Source organism: Sinocyclocheilus grahami, unplaced genomic scaffold (assembly GCF_001515645.1).
Source record: "Sinocyclocheilus grahami isolate Dianchi unplaced genomic scaffold, SAMN03320097.WGS_v1.1 scaffold335.1, whole genome shotgun sequence".
Taxonomy (NCBI): domain Eukaryota; kingdom Metazoa; phylum Chordata; class Actinopteri; order Cypriniformes; family Cyprinidae; genus Sinocyclocheilus; species Sinocyclocheilus grahami.
In genome coordinates, this window is record NW_015505514.1 from 639,307 (window position 1) to 653,444 (window position 14,138).

At 37.6% G+C, this 14,138-nt stretch overlaps 1 protein-coding gene across 1 annotated transcript in view; it reads left to right on the forward strand.

The window, feature by feature from the left end:
• LOC107602803 (glutamate receptor ionotropic, NMDA 3B-like) overlaps window positions 1-14,138 on the forward strand; it is a 95,710-nt gene that overhangs the window by 58,661 nt on the left and 22,911 nt on the right. The window contains exon 2 of the mRNA XM_016295385.1: window positions 9,782-10,410. Coding sequence (XP_016150871.1) covers window positions 9,782-10,410 — 629 coding nt within the window. The remainder of the gene's footprint in view (window positions 1-9,781; window positions 10,411-14,138) is intronic.

Sequence of the window (14,138 nt, forward strand, 5' to 3'; positions counted from 1 at the left end):
AGCCACTTCTTTATCACTCTTGCTTTGTGACATGGTGCTCCATTATGCTGGAAAATGCACGGATCATCACCAAATAGCTCATGGATTGTTGGAAGAAGTCACTCTTGCAGGCTGTTTTGATACCATTCTTTATTCATAGCAGTGTTTTGGGGCAGAATTATGAGAGAGCCCACTCCCTTGGTTGAAAAGCAACCCCACACATGGATGGTCTCAGGATGCTTCACTGTTGGCACAACACAGGACTCATAGTAGCATTCACCTTTTCTTCTCCAAACAATTTATTTTTCAGATGTCCCAAACAGTCGGAAGGGAGCTTCATCAGAGAAAATAACTTTGCACCAGTCTTCTGCTGTCCAATCCTTGTACTTCCTGCAGAATTTCAGTCTGTCTTTGACGTTTTTCTTGTAGAAAAGTGGCTTCTTTGCTGCCCTTCTTGACACCAGACCGTTGTCCAAAAGTTTTGGCCTCACTGTGCGTGCAGATGCTCTCACACCAACCTGTTTTCATTCCGGAGCAAGCTCTGCACTGCTGGTGACACGATTCTGTAGCTGACTCCTCAGGGGGAGATGGTCCTGGCACTTTCTGGACACTCTGGGACATCCTGAAGACTTCTTCACTGCAGTCAAACCTCTCTCCTTGAAGATCTTCATGATCCGGTAAATTGTTCTTTTAGATAAAATATTCTTTGTAGCAATTTCCTTGCATATGATTCCATTTTGATGGCTGCACATGTTTCTTTGGAGGTAACCATTGCTAACAAGAACACAATGATTGGAAGCGCTTCTTCCCTCCTTTTATAGCAATCAGTCTGCTCTTACAAACTAATTAGTATGATAGTGATTTCACCTGACTAGTACTCACTCACACTTTCACATGTGCTGCTGATATGATTAGTCAATGTTAGCTGGTCATTTTGTGTCAGGATCAAAAAAGAGTGAATTTTTTTTTTTGTGAAAAGTAAATTTTTTGGCCAATGAAGCTTTTAGCAATTATTTAAAATGCATCTGATCACTCTACACAATAATCTAGAAACAATGTGAATGAACACCACAACAGCTTAAGCAGCAAACTTTACAAAACACAAAATTGATGTCACTGCCAAAACTTTTGGCCTTGACTGTACATTGTAAAAGACCGTAAATTTCTCTTGTTCTGACTGGTTCGGATAGGCTGACAGCTACGAGTTGCGGGTCAGGACAACAATGTCTCAGTCCAGTAACTACTCCAAATCTTATTTATTGATCGTGCACAAATATTGTGTGGTTCTGTAAAGAAATAAACAAATACAAACATGAGTTTGTATACAAAAATATCACAACAATTGACATGTATCAACTACTAAACAAATGAATAACTAATGGAAACTATTACACTGTAACACTGCACTGCAGCTTGACTTCAAACGGCCTAAATTACTATATAAATGAACTCAAACACAAAGCATATAGAAAGTTCGCTGATGTGCATGCATTGTTCACGTGTACGCGGCTGCTGCTACACGTGCGGTGGTGCGCGCTGTTATAATATAACCGAGTGATTTTGCTTTTAGATAAATATATACAGTATACATATGCATGTAACATGAATATTAAATGGCTCAAAAAACAGGCGACTGGAGATAACGCAGTCGCATAACGTCATTAAGTGTAAACATCTGCATGTATAACACCGAACACGACAGTTACATGTAAACCATCAAACAGTTACTCGTATACATATTCGGGTACTTACATCGTGATGCACGCACAAATATACACAATCAATGTATACTTTGAAGATATAATCCACTCGTTTCCTCTCTAAACTATATAAGGCACAGCCGAACTCCTGCTGTTCTACCACTCACTTTCCCGCTCCGTTACCTGGAAACCTGAGCGCGAACTTTGGCACAGTCTATTTCAGTCCAAATGATGGGGGTGTTCGGGAAAGTCAATGTTTTGGGGGAATACTTTCTACAGGAACCTTCAAACAAGCAAACAAACATATACAAACTGATTGACGAGTAAGGCAAATCAAAAGTGGTGCATCAAAATTTTATTCTGGATATCAGTTTCCTACCCATCGAAACACCTTAAGATGACAAGGACATCCAGTCTAATGCTGAGAATATGCAGAGTGACTCTTGTGTGTTTCAGTTGTCTGATTCATTGGAAGAGGAGAGTTCTGATGATAGAATGAGGGCAAGGGTGCTTGATTGTCAAGAAAAAAATTGAAGGTCAAGAGTCTGTGGGTGATGATGTTCTGGAATCTGATAATTCAGTCCAAAGTCAAAGAAGTGTCTGTGAACAAAATCCCAGTGATGAGGCTGTTGGGTGTTGTTCTAATTCAGCACCCAGGCATAGATAATGAATCTCTTGCTAGTAATCTTGACTCACAAAGACTTTGAATGACTCGTATGCTAAATTTCATGCAGTGTAATACAGGCCAGATGATTGGATGTTGTACAAGGCAGCATACTGTTCTAAGAATGTCTAAGACTTGATCAACCTTGGACTTTTCTTAACTTGTAGCGGATAACTTAGCATGTTGAACTGTGAATGAGATTCGTTGAATATCTGGTTCTGTTCAGTCAAATTTGTGTTATTTGGTCAGGATATTAGTGAAATTCAGGACAGGTAAATGTGACGGATGTTAATGTTCCTAATGTATTTCTCTGATAATCCTTCCTGTCCATTTTTATTTGCTTTAAGAAACGTTATACACATGACACAGTTGCACGCGAATTTCAGAAATGTCTGAGAACTTGACAGAACAACTAAAAACTATGCTAGCCAATGCTTCAGCTCTCAGTTTGGCTGCAGATGAATCAACAGCTCAGCTTTGCGTTTGGATGAGATATGTGAATTCAAGCACTTTTGAGGTTATGGAAGATTTATTGGGATTGAAATCGCTACATGAACAAACAAGGGACGAGGACATTTATGGAGCACTTATAGTGAGGCATGCAAAGACATGAACATACCGGCATCCTCAGTTGTCTCCATCACTACTGATGGTGCTTCCTCAATGAGAGGAAAACACAAGGGTCTTGTTGCTGAAATGCAAAAAAAAAAATATATTCCCCTTACTTGTTGGCATTTCACTGTATTGTGCACCAGCAAGCACTATGTACAGTTGTATGTAGCAAGTTAGCTGATGGATACCTCATGGTCATGGACACCCTAGTCAAAGTGGTTGTGACAATGTTCGCAGTTCGGGAAGAAGGAGGCGGGAACCGGCGAACGTTCAAACAAAACTTTAATAATAAAATAAGCACAAAATAGCGCGACAGCCCCTCGCGGACGACTGTCGTGCACAAACAGAACCAAAACACAAAATAAAATCCAGGCCTGGTTGTTTTTCACTGTCGTAACTCCTCCTTTTATCCTTCCGGAGCTCCTCTGTGGGACTCGAGACCGGTGAGTGGTGCAGGTGTCGCTCATTATCAATTACTCCACCGGCCTCGCTCCCTTCCCACGGCTCTTGGCCCTGCCCCCACTCGTCACAGTGGTCAACTTCATTTGAGTACACCCTCCAATGAATTGCAGTTTTGTTGCGTTATTGGACAGTGCCTACAGACCTTGTTCTGCACAAGATTACGATCATTGTGATGTTTACTCTGCTTTGAGCGTGCTGAGGAGAGGTGATAAAATCACAGAAGCAAACATTTCTCATGCTGTACTCTCTGTATTCCATCTAGTGCTGTCTACATACTCCCCTGTGTCCATGATAATAAAAACTCCAGTACAGCAGCCGTTCCAGTCGCTCTGTCTCTTCATTCAACCACCCAACACAATGTAGGTCCTAACAGTGGTCAGAATTGGAGCTGGTTACTCTGAATGACTGTGTAACATAATTTCACCCATATTTTGACAACAGTTATCTGAGACATTAAAGTAGACACTTTACTTGCATTTAATATGCTTTCTATTTTGTATATTTTATTTGATACAGGCACCAAAATGGGATGTCTCATCTTTCACCCATGGACTCTATTGACGATGAACAATTCCTGTTCCATGAAGGAAAACCTCCTCAATACATCATCCTCATGATGATCAATATAGACAAAAAATATATATATATTGTGGCTGCCTTCACCATGTTATGAATTTTAAAACAGAACTTTAGGGACAATATATGCTTTAACTTCCTAGGGAAATGAGACAAGAATGTTCCTCTTATGCATAGTCGGCATTAGCCATAAAGCTTCATAAATGTTGATTAGCTGCTGTTATGATGCCAGCACTTTGCATTATGATGGCAGCCTGCAGTTTTAAAATATTCCCCTTTCTATGTCCATTACTGTGTTTACAAAAACGTAGAGATTTTTGCTTACGTATTCACAGGTTTGACTGACTTAGTTGCAATACAGGTACACAGAAGTCCTTTAGTTGTTTTTACCACTGCCTTTGAGCTGAATTGCATGTAAAATATTTGCGTAATTTGGCTCTTTGAGTATCTATCTGGACATTAGTGATTTCAAACATTTATACAGCAGAGCCTGAGGGAACTGCCGCCGCTCTGGCTGAATATATAACTTTTTATGTGAGAAAGGACAGAGAAAATGGACAGAAAGCAGAATGAGTTTTGATGGCCTCCGATGTTTTTTTAGCGTATAATATATCAATGATCATTATTGAGAATGGCACTATATTCAACATAGAAAACAAATACATCTACCCGAGCGGCTATAAATTGAAAGTAAACATTCTGTCATCACTTATGTTTATATTTATCCATCAAAACAAACACTAATGCTCTGAATACAGTCTGTTCCTGATGAAGGCTATTGTATTTTTTTTGTGAGCATCCTCTTATATTACTGCAGCATTCAGGTGGACGTAACAATATAAAAAGAGACGTCTTCAGAATAATGCAGGTGTCTGGCACAGGAGAAATAGCAATTTATGGTTGGTGGTGTTATATGCATTTTGAATTCCTGTCTCCTTTAAGAATAATGAATCACCTTCAGTAAACACCAAACAGAAAGGCATCTGCTAAACATCCATCTCAAAAGTTTATTCCAGGTTTCGTTGGTAAATCATCCTTTTAATTTAAGAAGAACTTATAAGTGCTGGAAAACATGAAGGATTTTTTTGCATGGGCATGCATCTAAAGAGGAGATTTGCAGTTTGGACATGTTTGAAAATGTTATATACATACAAATGTGTATATACAGTATATATATATATATATATATATATATATATATGAGAACAAAGACACAACATACACACACACACACATACCAGTTCTAACATTGTTTAAATTTTTTAATACTCTTATACACCAATGTGGTCTTTCTGCAGAAGCTGGTTGACCAAGGAGATTTTGTTGGTTATGCTAGTTAAGATTCCTATAGGGACACCAGCCCATCTGCAATAAAAAAAACAGCATATACTGGTGAAGATCAATGCTTGTATGGTCAGCAGGGATCAATCCGCTCCAACAGTAGTGAATCTTTCATTGAGAAAAGCTGCCTCCTGCTCCATACGTGCTGTAAGGCCAGTGTTACATGCTTTATTCGTACAGTGCATGGCGGAATGTTCTAGAAACATGCTTGTCAGATGTACATGATATGGCAGCATTGAAATGTATCCTGACAGGATAAGACAGCTAGCTGTTCAGTTTCTACCAAGAGATTCCTGAAACCTAAGCTCTTTGAAACAATAATATGCTGTAATATTTATTATATATACAGTGCCCTCCAAAGGTTTGGAAACGCCCTAGGCAAATGGGTTTGGGACAACACCTGCATAAATCTTTATCCTATTTGTGAAAAAATAATGCATTCAGAATACAGAAAAGCTTGCTGAAGAAAAATCATCTTAAAGCAGCCTTATTTGTTTTGCTGGTCTTATTTAGTCCACTATCCAGCTTAGCCTGAACGACCACCGTAAACCAGCTAAGACCAGCAAACCATTTATGCTGATTTTTATTTTCTTCAGGGAATTACTGGAGCTATTTATAAAACACTGTTCTAATATGTCCGTTGTGTACCAGTGTTGGTAACCAAACGGTTGTTGGTAGCCACTGACAATTCTATGGAAGTCTTTAAAAATATCTTCAAAGTATCTCCTTTTGTGTTCAATGGAAGAAAGAAATTCATATAGGTTTAGAACAACTTGAGGGCGAGAAAATTATGACAAAATTGTAATTTTTTTAATTGTAATTGTAATCTCTTTAGTTGCCAATCTTTAAAGCTATAAAAGGTGTGCTGACCCTTTATGAATTTTTCTTCTATGGAACGTACATTAATATATTTTGAAGAATATTTTAGTAAATACAATGAAAGTCAATAGAGTTCAAAACAACACTGAACCTGGCTGAATTTACTTTTTGAGCAAATTTTTTGAGACTTAAAAAAATTAAGTAATGTGTACCGATACCTTCAGATTGAATTTAACTTCAAAATGAGTTATTACACTTTGTACATTTAAGTTCAATACACCAAATTCTGATTTAACTTCATTTGAAATCAATAATATCAGTTGCTGTCCAATCGCAGAGAGTTTGATTGACAGGTTATCTGACCAATCATAAAGCCAAATCTGTCAATTTGTCCAACAAACAAACCAGACAGGAGAGTAGATTAACGTTGTGGATTTGAACTTGAAAATGGTGTGTATTGACATCTTTCCGCGGTTGAAACAAGATATCTTCTGATGTTCATTCATGTTTATTTTGTGCTATAACTAGTAAAGAGGAAGAGATGAACGATTCACGTGCCGCTTGAACTGAGGCGCTGCAGCGATCTGTCACGGCACATTAAAGAGCCACAAAATGGTATTTATTTCTTTTTAAAAAATGACAAAATTTGAAAGCTGAGACTTTGTTTTATACCAAAAGTAACCTGCTTGGTCTTGTCTCTCGGTAAGTTGTCAGTTTCCTCTTTGCTCCACCTCCGTGATGTATTTTTCACAGCATGAGAACATGATGTGTGGCGAGAGAGCATCATGGCTTGTCGGACGTAGCAACAGTAACTAAGGGGGCGGGTTTTTGCGAAGAGTCAATTACTCCACTAAATTGTTAAATTGAGTAGTTTTTTAGTTTGCTAAACTAGAAAAAGCAAATGCTACAAGTGTTTTCTTTTTCTGTTTTATTTAAATTTAGAAATTGTCATTTTAAAATGTAACATACAGAATCAGAATGGATAGTATCAAGCATACACTGCAACATTACAAATCAACCACTTGCTGTCTGGAGCATTAGTATTGGGAAGTCCATTTTACACAGCAACAGTTGCTGGTCCCTACTGACGCATATATTATTGAAAAAAAAAATACTATGAAAGTCAAAGGGGACCAGAAACTGTTAAGTTACACACATTCTTCTAAATATCTTCTTTTATGTTTAACAGAAGAAAGAAACTTATAGATTTTTTAAACAACTTGAGGGTGAGTAAATGATGACAGAATTGTCAACAAAAAAAAAACACTTTCACTTTGGAACAACTTAATTAACAGCAAACAGATTCTCAGCATGACCAAAAAGACTTTAAACAACTGTATGTGGTCTCTTTTGCATGCATATGCACATACTGCACCAGATGTCGTGAGATGTGTGTGTGTTTCTGATGATGATGATAATGCTGATGAGTCTTAAGTGACTAAACACAACAGCTGCAGGGACTTGGAGTGAGTTGATTTGGGTCCCATCAGTTCAGCTGCATGTGCAGAGACTGCATTAGACACTAGAGCGATTTATCCTCATCATCCAGAGACAGGTGCTTTGGTTTCTGTGCTTCAATCATAAAGTAATTGTACATGTACGTTCACTAAAATGGTACATGTGAGGGTTGTGGCTAGTTTCATTGAATCAGTGTTCTATGATTATATAATTCCTCTGTGTAATTGGCATAATAAAACACTTTGCAGAAGCTTTGATGGGTGTGAAATCATTTGAAGGGCTAATTTATAAGTTTGCTAGATTAAGGGGCAACCATGGATTTCCCAGTGGCACATCTTACCCCAAGTGTTTTCCCCAAAGCCCTCTATTGCTCTATACACCTTCATTCTCTGTACATTCTTCATTCTCTGTTTTCATCATGCATCTCACAGTATTCCCATTCCCAGTACACCTTCTAAACTCTTCATGGAGTTCTTCCCGGCCTTGGATCTGATCTTTGGTTCTATAAACTTTGTTGAAATGCATTGCATCATCTAATGCACTGAAATCAGCCCCCTGATTTTCTCCAGTTGTATTGAGAAACTTGGAAAGAGGTTCTTTGTGACTCAGAAAATCCATGAATAGCAGTCTATTTCTCCTGTCACTGCAGTCTGGACTCTGGAGGGCTGCCACATTAACTCGTCAGACAGGTCAAGGAATAAACATTGACCTTTTGAATCAGATTGTCGATTCCGAAATGAGTCAATCCTGAGATTCCCATCCTGAGAGTGTGTAATGATCTGTGTTTAACGGTACATAAGTAGTCGGTGAAGAGCTATTGGCCGTTTTTTTCTGTATGGCATTAAAACTGCTGGTGTAGCACTTTCTGTCAAGACCATGCTAGCGAGAGGAAAATTATTATGGCCTTTGGTTTTACAGTACAAAATCAATAGCGCAGCTAGCAATATTGTGGAAGGACATGCAGAACTGTGGCCAAGAATACAAGATGGCGGGAAATGTGGCGTTATTTCATGTGAGTGGCATACTGACGAGGAAAGAGGGAACTTAAGGAAGAGTGAAACTGAAAGGATGTAGACTCTGATAAAGAAAGCAAAGCACTTATTCTGTTTTTGACCGTAAGGGGGACTTTGATTTTCAGGGTAAATTGCCATTTAATGAATAACTTTGGATCTTGGTTATCCAGAAGAAAATGTAATTGCTCCGAGGTTGCTCTTTCTATACTCTGGTGTATTCTTACACATCTTGATGTATTTATACTATATGAGCTATAAAGTCATATTTGGGGGCTGTAAATTCACAATTGAGCAATGTAAAGTCATAATTATGAGATAAAAAGCTTAAATTACAAGAAATTATGTTGTGAGTCTTTATTTCTCAATTATGAGAAATAAAGATAAAAAAGTCACAATTGTGAGACCTAATGTCCCAATTAAGAGAAATTAAGTTACAATTATGAGAAATAAATATAAAAAAGTCATAATTGTGATATCTAAAGTCACAGTTACAAGAAATAAAGTTGCAATTATGAGAAATAAATGTTGAAAGTCACAATTGTAAGACCTAATTTCACAATTACAAGAAATAAAGTCACAATTATGAAAAATAAAAGTCAAAATTGTGAGACCTAGAGTCTGTATTACAAGAAATAACTGCAATTATGGGAAATAAAGAGAGAAACAAAAAGTCACAACTGTGAGGCCTAATTTCACAATTACAAGAAATAATGTCACAATTATGAGAAATAAACTCAAATGTGAGATCTAAGGTTGCAATTGTGAGTAATAAATACGCAGTAATGAGAAATTCAGATAAAAAGTCACAATTGTCAAACTTAAAGTCACAATTATGAGTTATAAAGTTTAAAAAGTAACAATTGTGACAACTAAAATTGCAATTACACGAAATAAAGTCACAATTATGAGGCATAAAGATAAAACGTAGCAACTGTGTGATTGAAAGTAGCAATTGTGAGTAATAAAGATACAGTTACGAGAAATTCAGATAAAAGTCACAACTGTAAGACCTAAAGTCACAATTATGAGAAATAAAGATAAAAAGTATCAACTGTGAGAAGTTGCAATAAAGAGAAATAACGTATCAATTGTGAGATATAAAGTCACATTGTGACCACAAATTCTAATAATTTGATGACCATGTTTTCTTTCTTCAGAATCGCTTCCACTTGCAGATGACAACTCATATCCCACCGTCGGGACTGGTGGAGCTGCTTCTCGCCGTCCTGCAGCGCAGTGGCTGGGAGGAGAGCATGGCGGTGCTTTGCCAAGGCTGGGAGGACGCTGGTCTTCTGGATCTCCTGAAACTCCAAGGCCGCTCCAGCTGGGGACCCTCACACTGGCACCTGCGGGCCGCTCTGAACCTCTCCCACAGCACACCTCACATGGCTAATATTTCTGCCTTCCTGTCTGAGCACTTTAATCAGGACCATTCTCCACCCACCTCTGTCCTGCTTTTTGGGGCCGACCCGGAGTGTGCCTCTTCTGTTCTGCGCAGTGCGCATGACCTGAGGCTGACCTTGCCCACTGTGCATTGGATTATGGGACATCCCCTAAGCCCAGATGCCCTTCATTCTATTGGTCTGCCTTTAGGACTGCTGGCCTACGGAGAGGTCGACCGCAAACCGCTGGACTACTACATTCGTGATGCCCTGCAGTTGGTCAACCAAGCTGTTACTGCGGCAACAGTTGTACGGCCTGATCTAGCCCTCATCCAAAATATGGTAAACTGTTTTGACAAACCCAACAAACACGAGCTACCCTCATCAGGACAGTACATTGCCAGGTAAATGCATATTCTCTTAGTCTATCAGTCAGCTCTGTTAAAAAGGTGTGTTGTGTCATAAGCAGGGCCTAAAATGAACACTTGCCAAGTGCCAAATGCGAGCAAAAATAAGCATTGGAGAGTATATGAAACAGTGTTACTCGCCAGTTGAACGCGATATGGTTTAGTGTGATTATCAAAACATAAAGGCTGTGTTGTAATTATTATATAAATATGTAATCTGAAGTGCTGCTAGTTTGAGTCGCTTAAAACGTGCGTTTGAAAATGCAACATGCGCCAAACGTCTTCTCAAGTTTGTAATGGGAATGGTTTATAAATCTGTTGTCGAAAAAAGAGGCATTTCAAAAGAGAAGTGTCCCTGCAGTTTCACACCAGATTAAAAGCTCTATTTTTTTTACATTCAAACCAAGAAAAAAAAAAACAATCATACATGTTAGAATTGTAATTTTACTGTTGTTATATAAAGTAGTTATATAAAGTACTGTTGTTTATTATTATTTTAAAAAATCACAATAAATACTTAACAGTTCAATGGTATTTTTGTGATATTTCTTTATTGATTTGTTTAATTTTTATAATTTTATTAAATAAGTAAAATAATAATAATAATAATAATAATAAATGCAATTAGATGTGTCTCCCCAGTTTGTTCTGCCTGTCTTTTAAATAATATAATGCATACACTGTTTCAGATGGTAAAAATAAAAAAAGTTTTGGCAGGTGTCGCTAAAGTTGAACTGAGTTCCAAAACTCCCAAAAATATCCCAGACTTCTAAATGATGTACTACTCACTGTTCTCTTACATTACACACTATGCACTCTGCCACAGAACAAATGAATTCATCTCAAATGGTAAATGTAACATCTGAAACATTTGTTGTTATCAGTTTCTACTATACTACGCAAGCTGTGTAAAGCAGTCCATGAAGTTTCCAACTTTGCTGAATTCATTTCAAGTCATAAATGTAACATTTGAAGCATTTGTTGTTTTCCATTTCCCCCTCCCCTATGTGGACAAAGCAGTGTAATGTAATCCAAAAAGTATTCGATATAGTAAAGTATTCAATAAGTCCTGGTACTCATCCTGGTACACTTAGAACACACTTCTCATACTACTTGTACTACAAAATGGCGTATAACAGTGCAGAAGTGTGTGAAATGGGAACAGCATGGCTAGGCTTGTCCACCAGCTAGCATCAAACTGGCACCAGCCTGGACCACCATATAAATTTATCTATTTATTCATTGATTCTTGGGAAAAGTTGCCTCCTGTGAGGCCAGCGTTACATGCTTTATTCACACACTGTAGAACGTTTTTTTTTTTATGCTTGTCAAATGTAGATGTCAACAATAGTGACTGTACCCTTACTGAAAAGACAAGCTCAGTTTCTTCCAAAACAGCACCCTGAACCCCAAGCTAAAAAAAATAATTATATTTTGTGAAACAATACGTTCCAATACATCTGCCTAGATTTGTATTGAGGTAAACTTGTAGTCAGAAGAGGGTGTATGTAGTGTACGACACACTCACAAAGCAGGGGGCTTTCTTACAGCAGTATGAGCCAATTATATTATGAATTCAATTAGAAGTGATTTTTCTCTTCAAAGAAGCAACATCAAAGTGAAAAATATAATAAGTATAAATATAAAACAAATATAAAAAAGCTTTTTAAAGCTGTCTATATCCAAAACAATTACTGCTTTTACTCCATGAGGCCGAATGGTTACAGATGCTGAGTTGTGCTGTAATACAGTTACATTTTCTTTTTCAGTGGTGCTGTAAAATCAGTGTTAGAATACATGTAACCAATTGTGAGCTACTAAAGCCACTGCGCCAGCACGGTTCTCCTGCCATGAGTATGGTTTGCTAACTGAGCTGAAAAGTTAGAAGTTAGAAGCATACTGAACTGTGTTCTAATGGAACTGCAGTCTGCAACTGAAACTGTAACTCACTGTGCTCAGAATGTGTCACATGCTCAAATATGAAAATGAAATTTACCTGCATGCTGATTGGAGCAGCACAGTGGAGCAGCAGTATAAAAAACATTGCACGAGCCACATCTACTACTTTACTCAACCCAGGCTCATTGGAAAAGACGTGCCTGTGGCAACGTTTCTGCAAAATGATATTACTCTATGTTGCTTCTTTACATTTTCAAAGTGAAATATCCAGTGAGTAGCACTAAAAGCTACCAAAATGGATGAACGTGGCATTTTATTACGTTGGCTTTTGTGTGTATCATGGCAGTTCAGAGGCAGTCTAGTGAGTGACGCTAATAGGTTACTGCTAACATGGACTAAACCTAAGATAAAAACACATTTACTGGAGTAACCATGCCAATTTACTTTGCTATACAAATCTATACAAGAGCTTTTTTATCGTGAATCATACCCGAGCGCAATACATCACAAGTGCTGTGCTGTACCAGGTGAGCTATCGGGCAATTTTACTACGTCAGAAAAGCCAAGCGTATAGAGCTGGTTATGTTCTTCAAACATCAAAATTAATTTACAAATCACACACTATGGTAAAAGTGATTTGAGGTCATAACATAGTATTGTGCAAGGAACTGCACAAAAAAAGGCTTTATTAATTGATAATCTGCCCGTTGTCATAATTTGAATTTGGAATAAAAGTTGTTGGTGTTTCACTGACACTTGTGGTTATTTCCGTTGGAAAATGCAGTGAATTGTATGTATCAGTACTTATTTGGGGTTTTGCAAAAAATGTAGGCAGAGGCATGTTTTTCCATTTAGCGTAGGTTGGCTTTACTGTGAAGAGTCAAATGTCAAACAAACCGCTTCCAGGTAACAATTGTAGGATATAAAAAGGTTGTGGGAACGTTGTTTTGAAATGTTTCTAAAATGTTGAAAAGTCCAGTTTTCTTGTTGTGATTTTAACCTTATTTAAAGGTTATAAAAACGTTTTTTACCAACATTCTACTAATGTTATTTTTACTCAAAATATAATGTTATTGGACTGTTCATTTTTTATATTCAAAGAACGTTAAAATGTCCAGTTTTCTTGTCATGATTTAGAACGTTATTTAAGGCTATAAAAATGTTTCTTAAGGCTGGAATACACTACGTGACTTTTAAAATCAGAACAGATTTTAAAACACTGGGCATCATACACTTACCGACTTTGTAATAGTCACAGAGGAAAAACTGGCCATCATACACTAAACGACTGAGTGTACATACATTACCAGACTTTAAAGTTGTTCCCATCACAGCAAACTCATGAAAAAAAATGTGTGCATTGATGCTTGGAGACACATGATAAATAAAAACAATATGCGTTCTAAATCTGTAGCTACAAAATCGGAGTCTGTGACCATCATACACTATGTGGTTTTCTATTAAATCTGTCAACTCAAATCTGCAGACTGCCCCGTGACTTATCCAAACTGTAAATCGGTGGAAAATCAGGGCAAAAATGATTTTCTAAAACATTAGTGAAAGTTGTGAGAACGCTCCCTGTTAGCTGGGAAGTTAGTGCTAATAACCCACTCTATAACCTGCTAAATTATTCCATCTTGTTTCCATTAGTGAGACTGTTATTGCGGGTATTTTTACCCGCAATACCTGCAAACGCTTGGTCATGATGTGATATTTGTCCAACCTCATGTTTCATGGTGGAGACTCTAGATAAAATCTATAAAATAGATTTGCTATTTGTGTGCTAAATTACCTGCTTCCCCCCCCCCCCCCTTTAATACATTTGA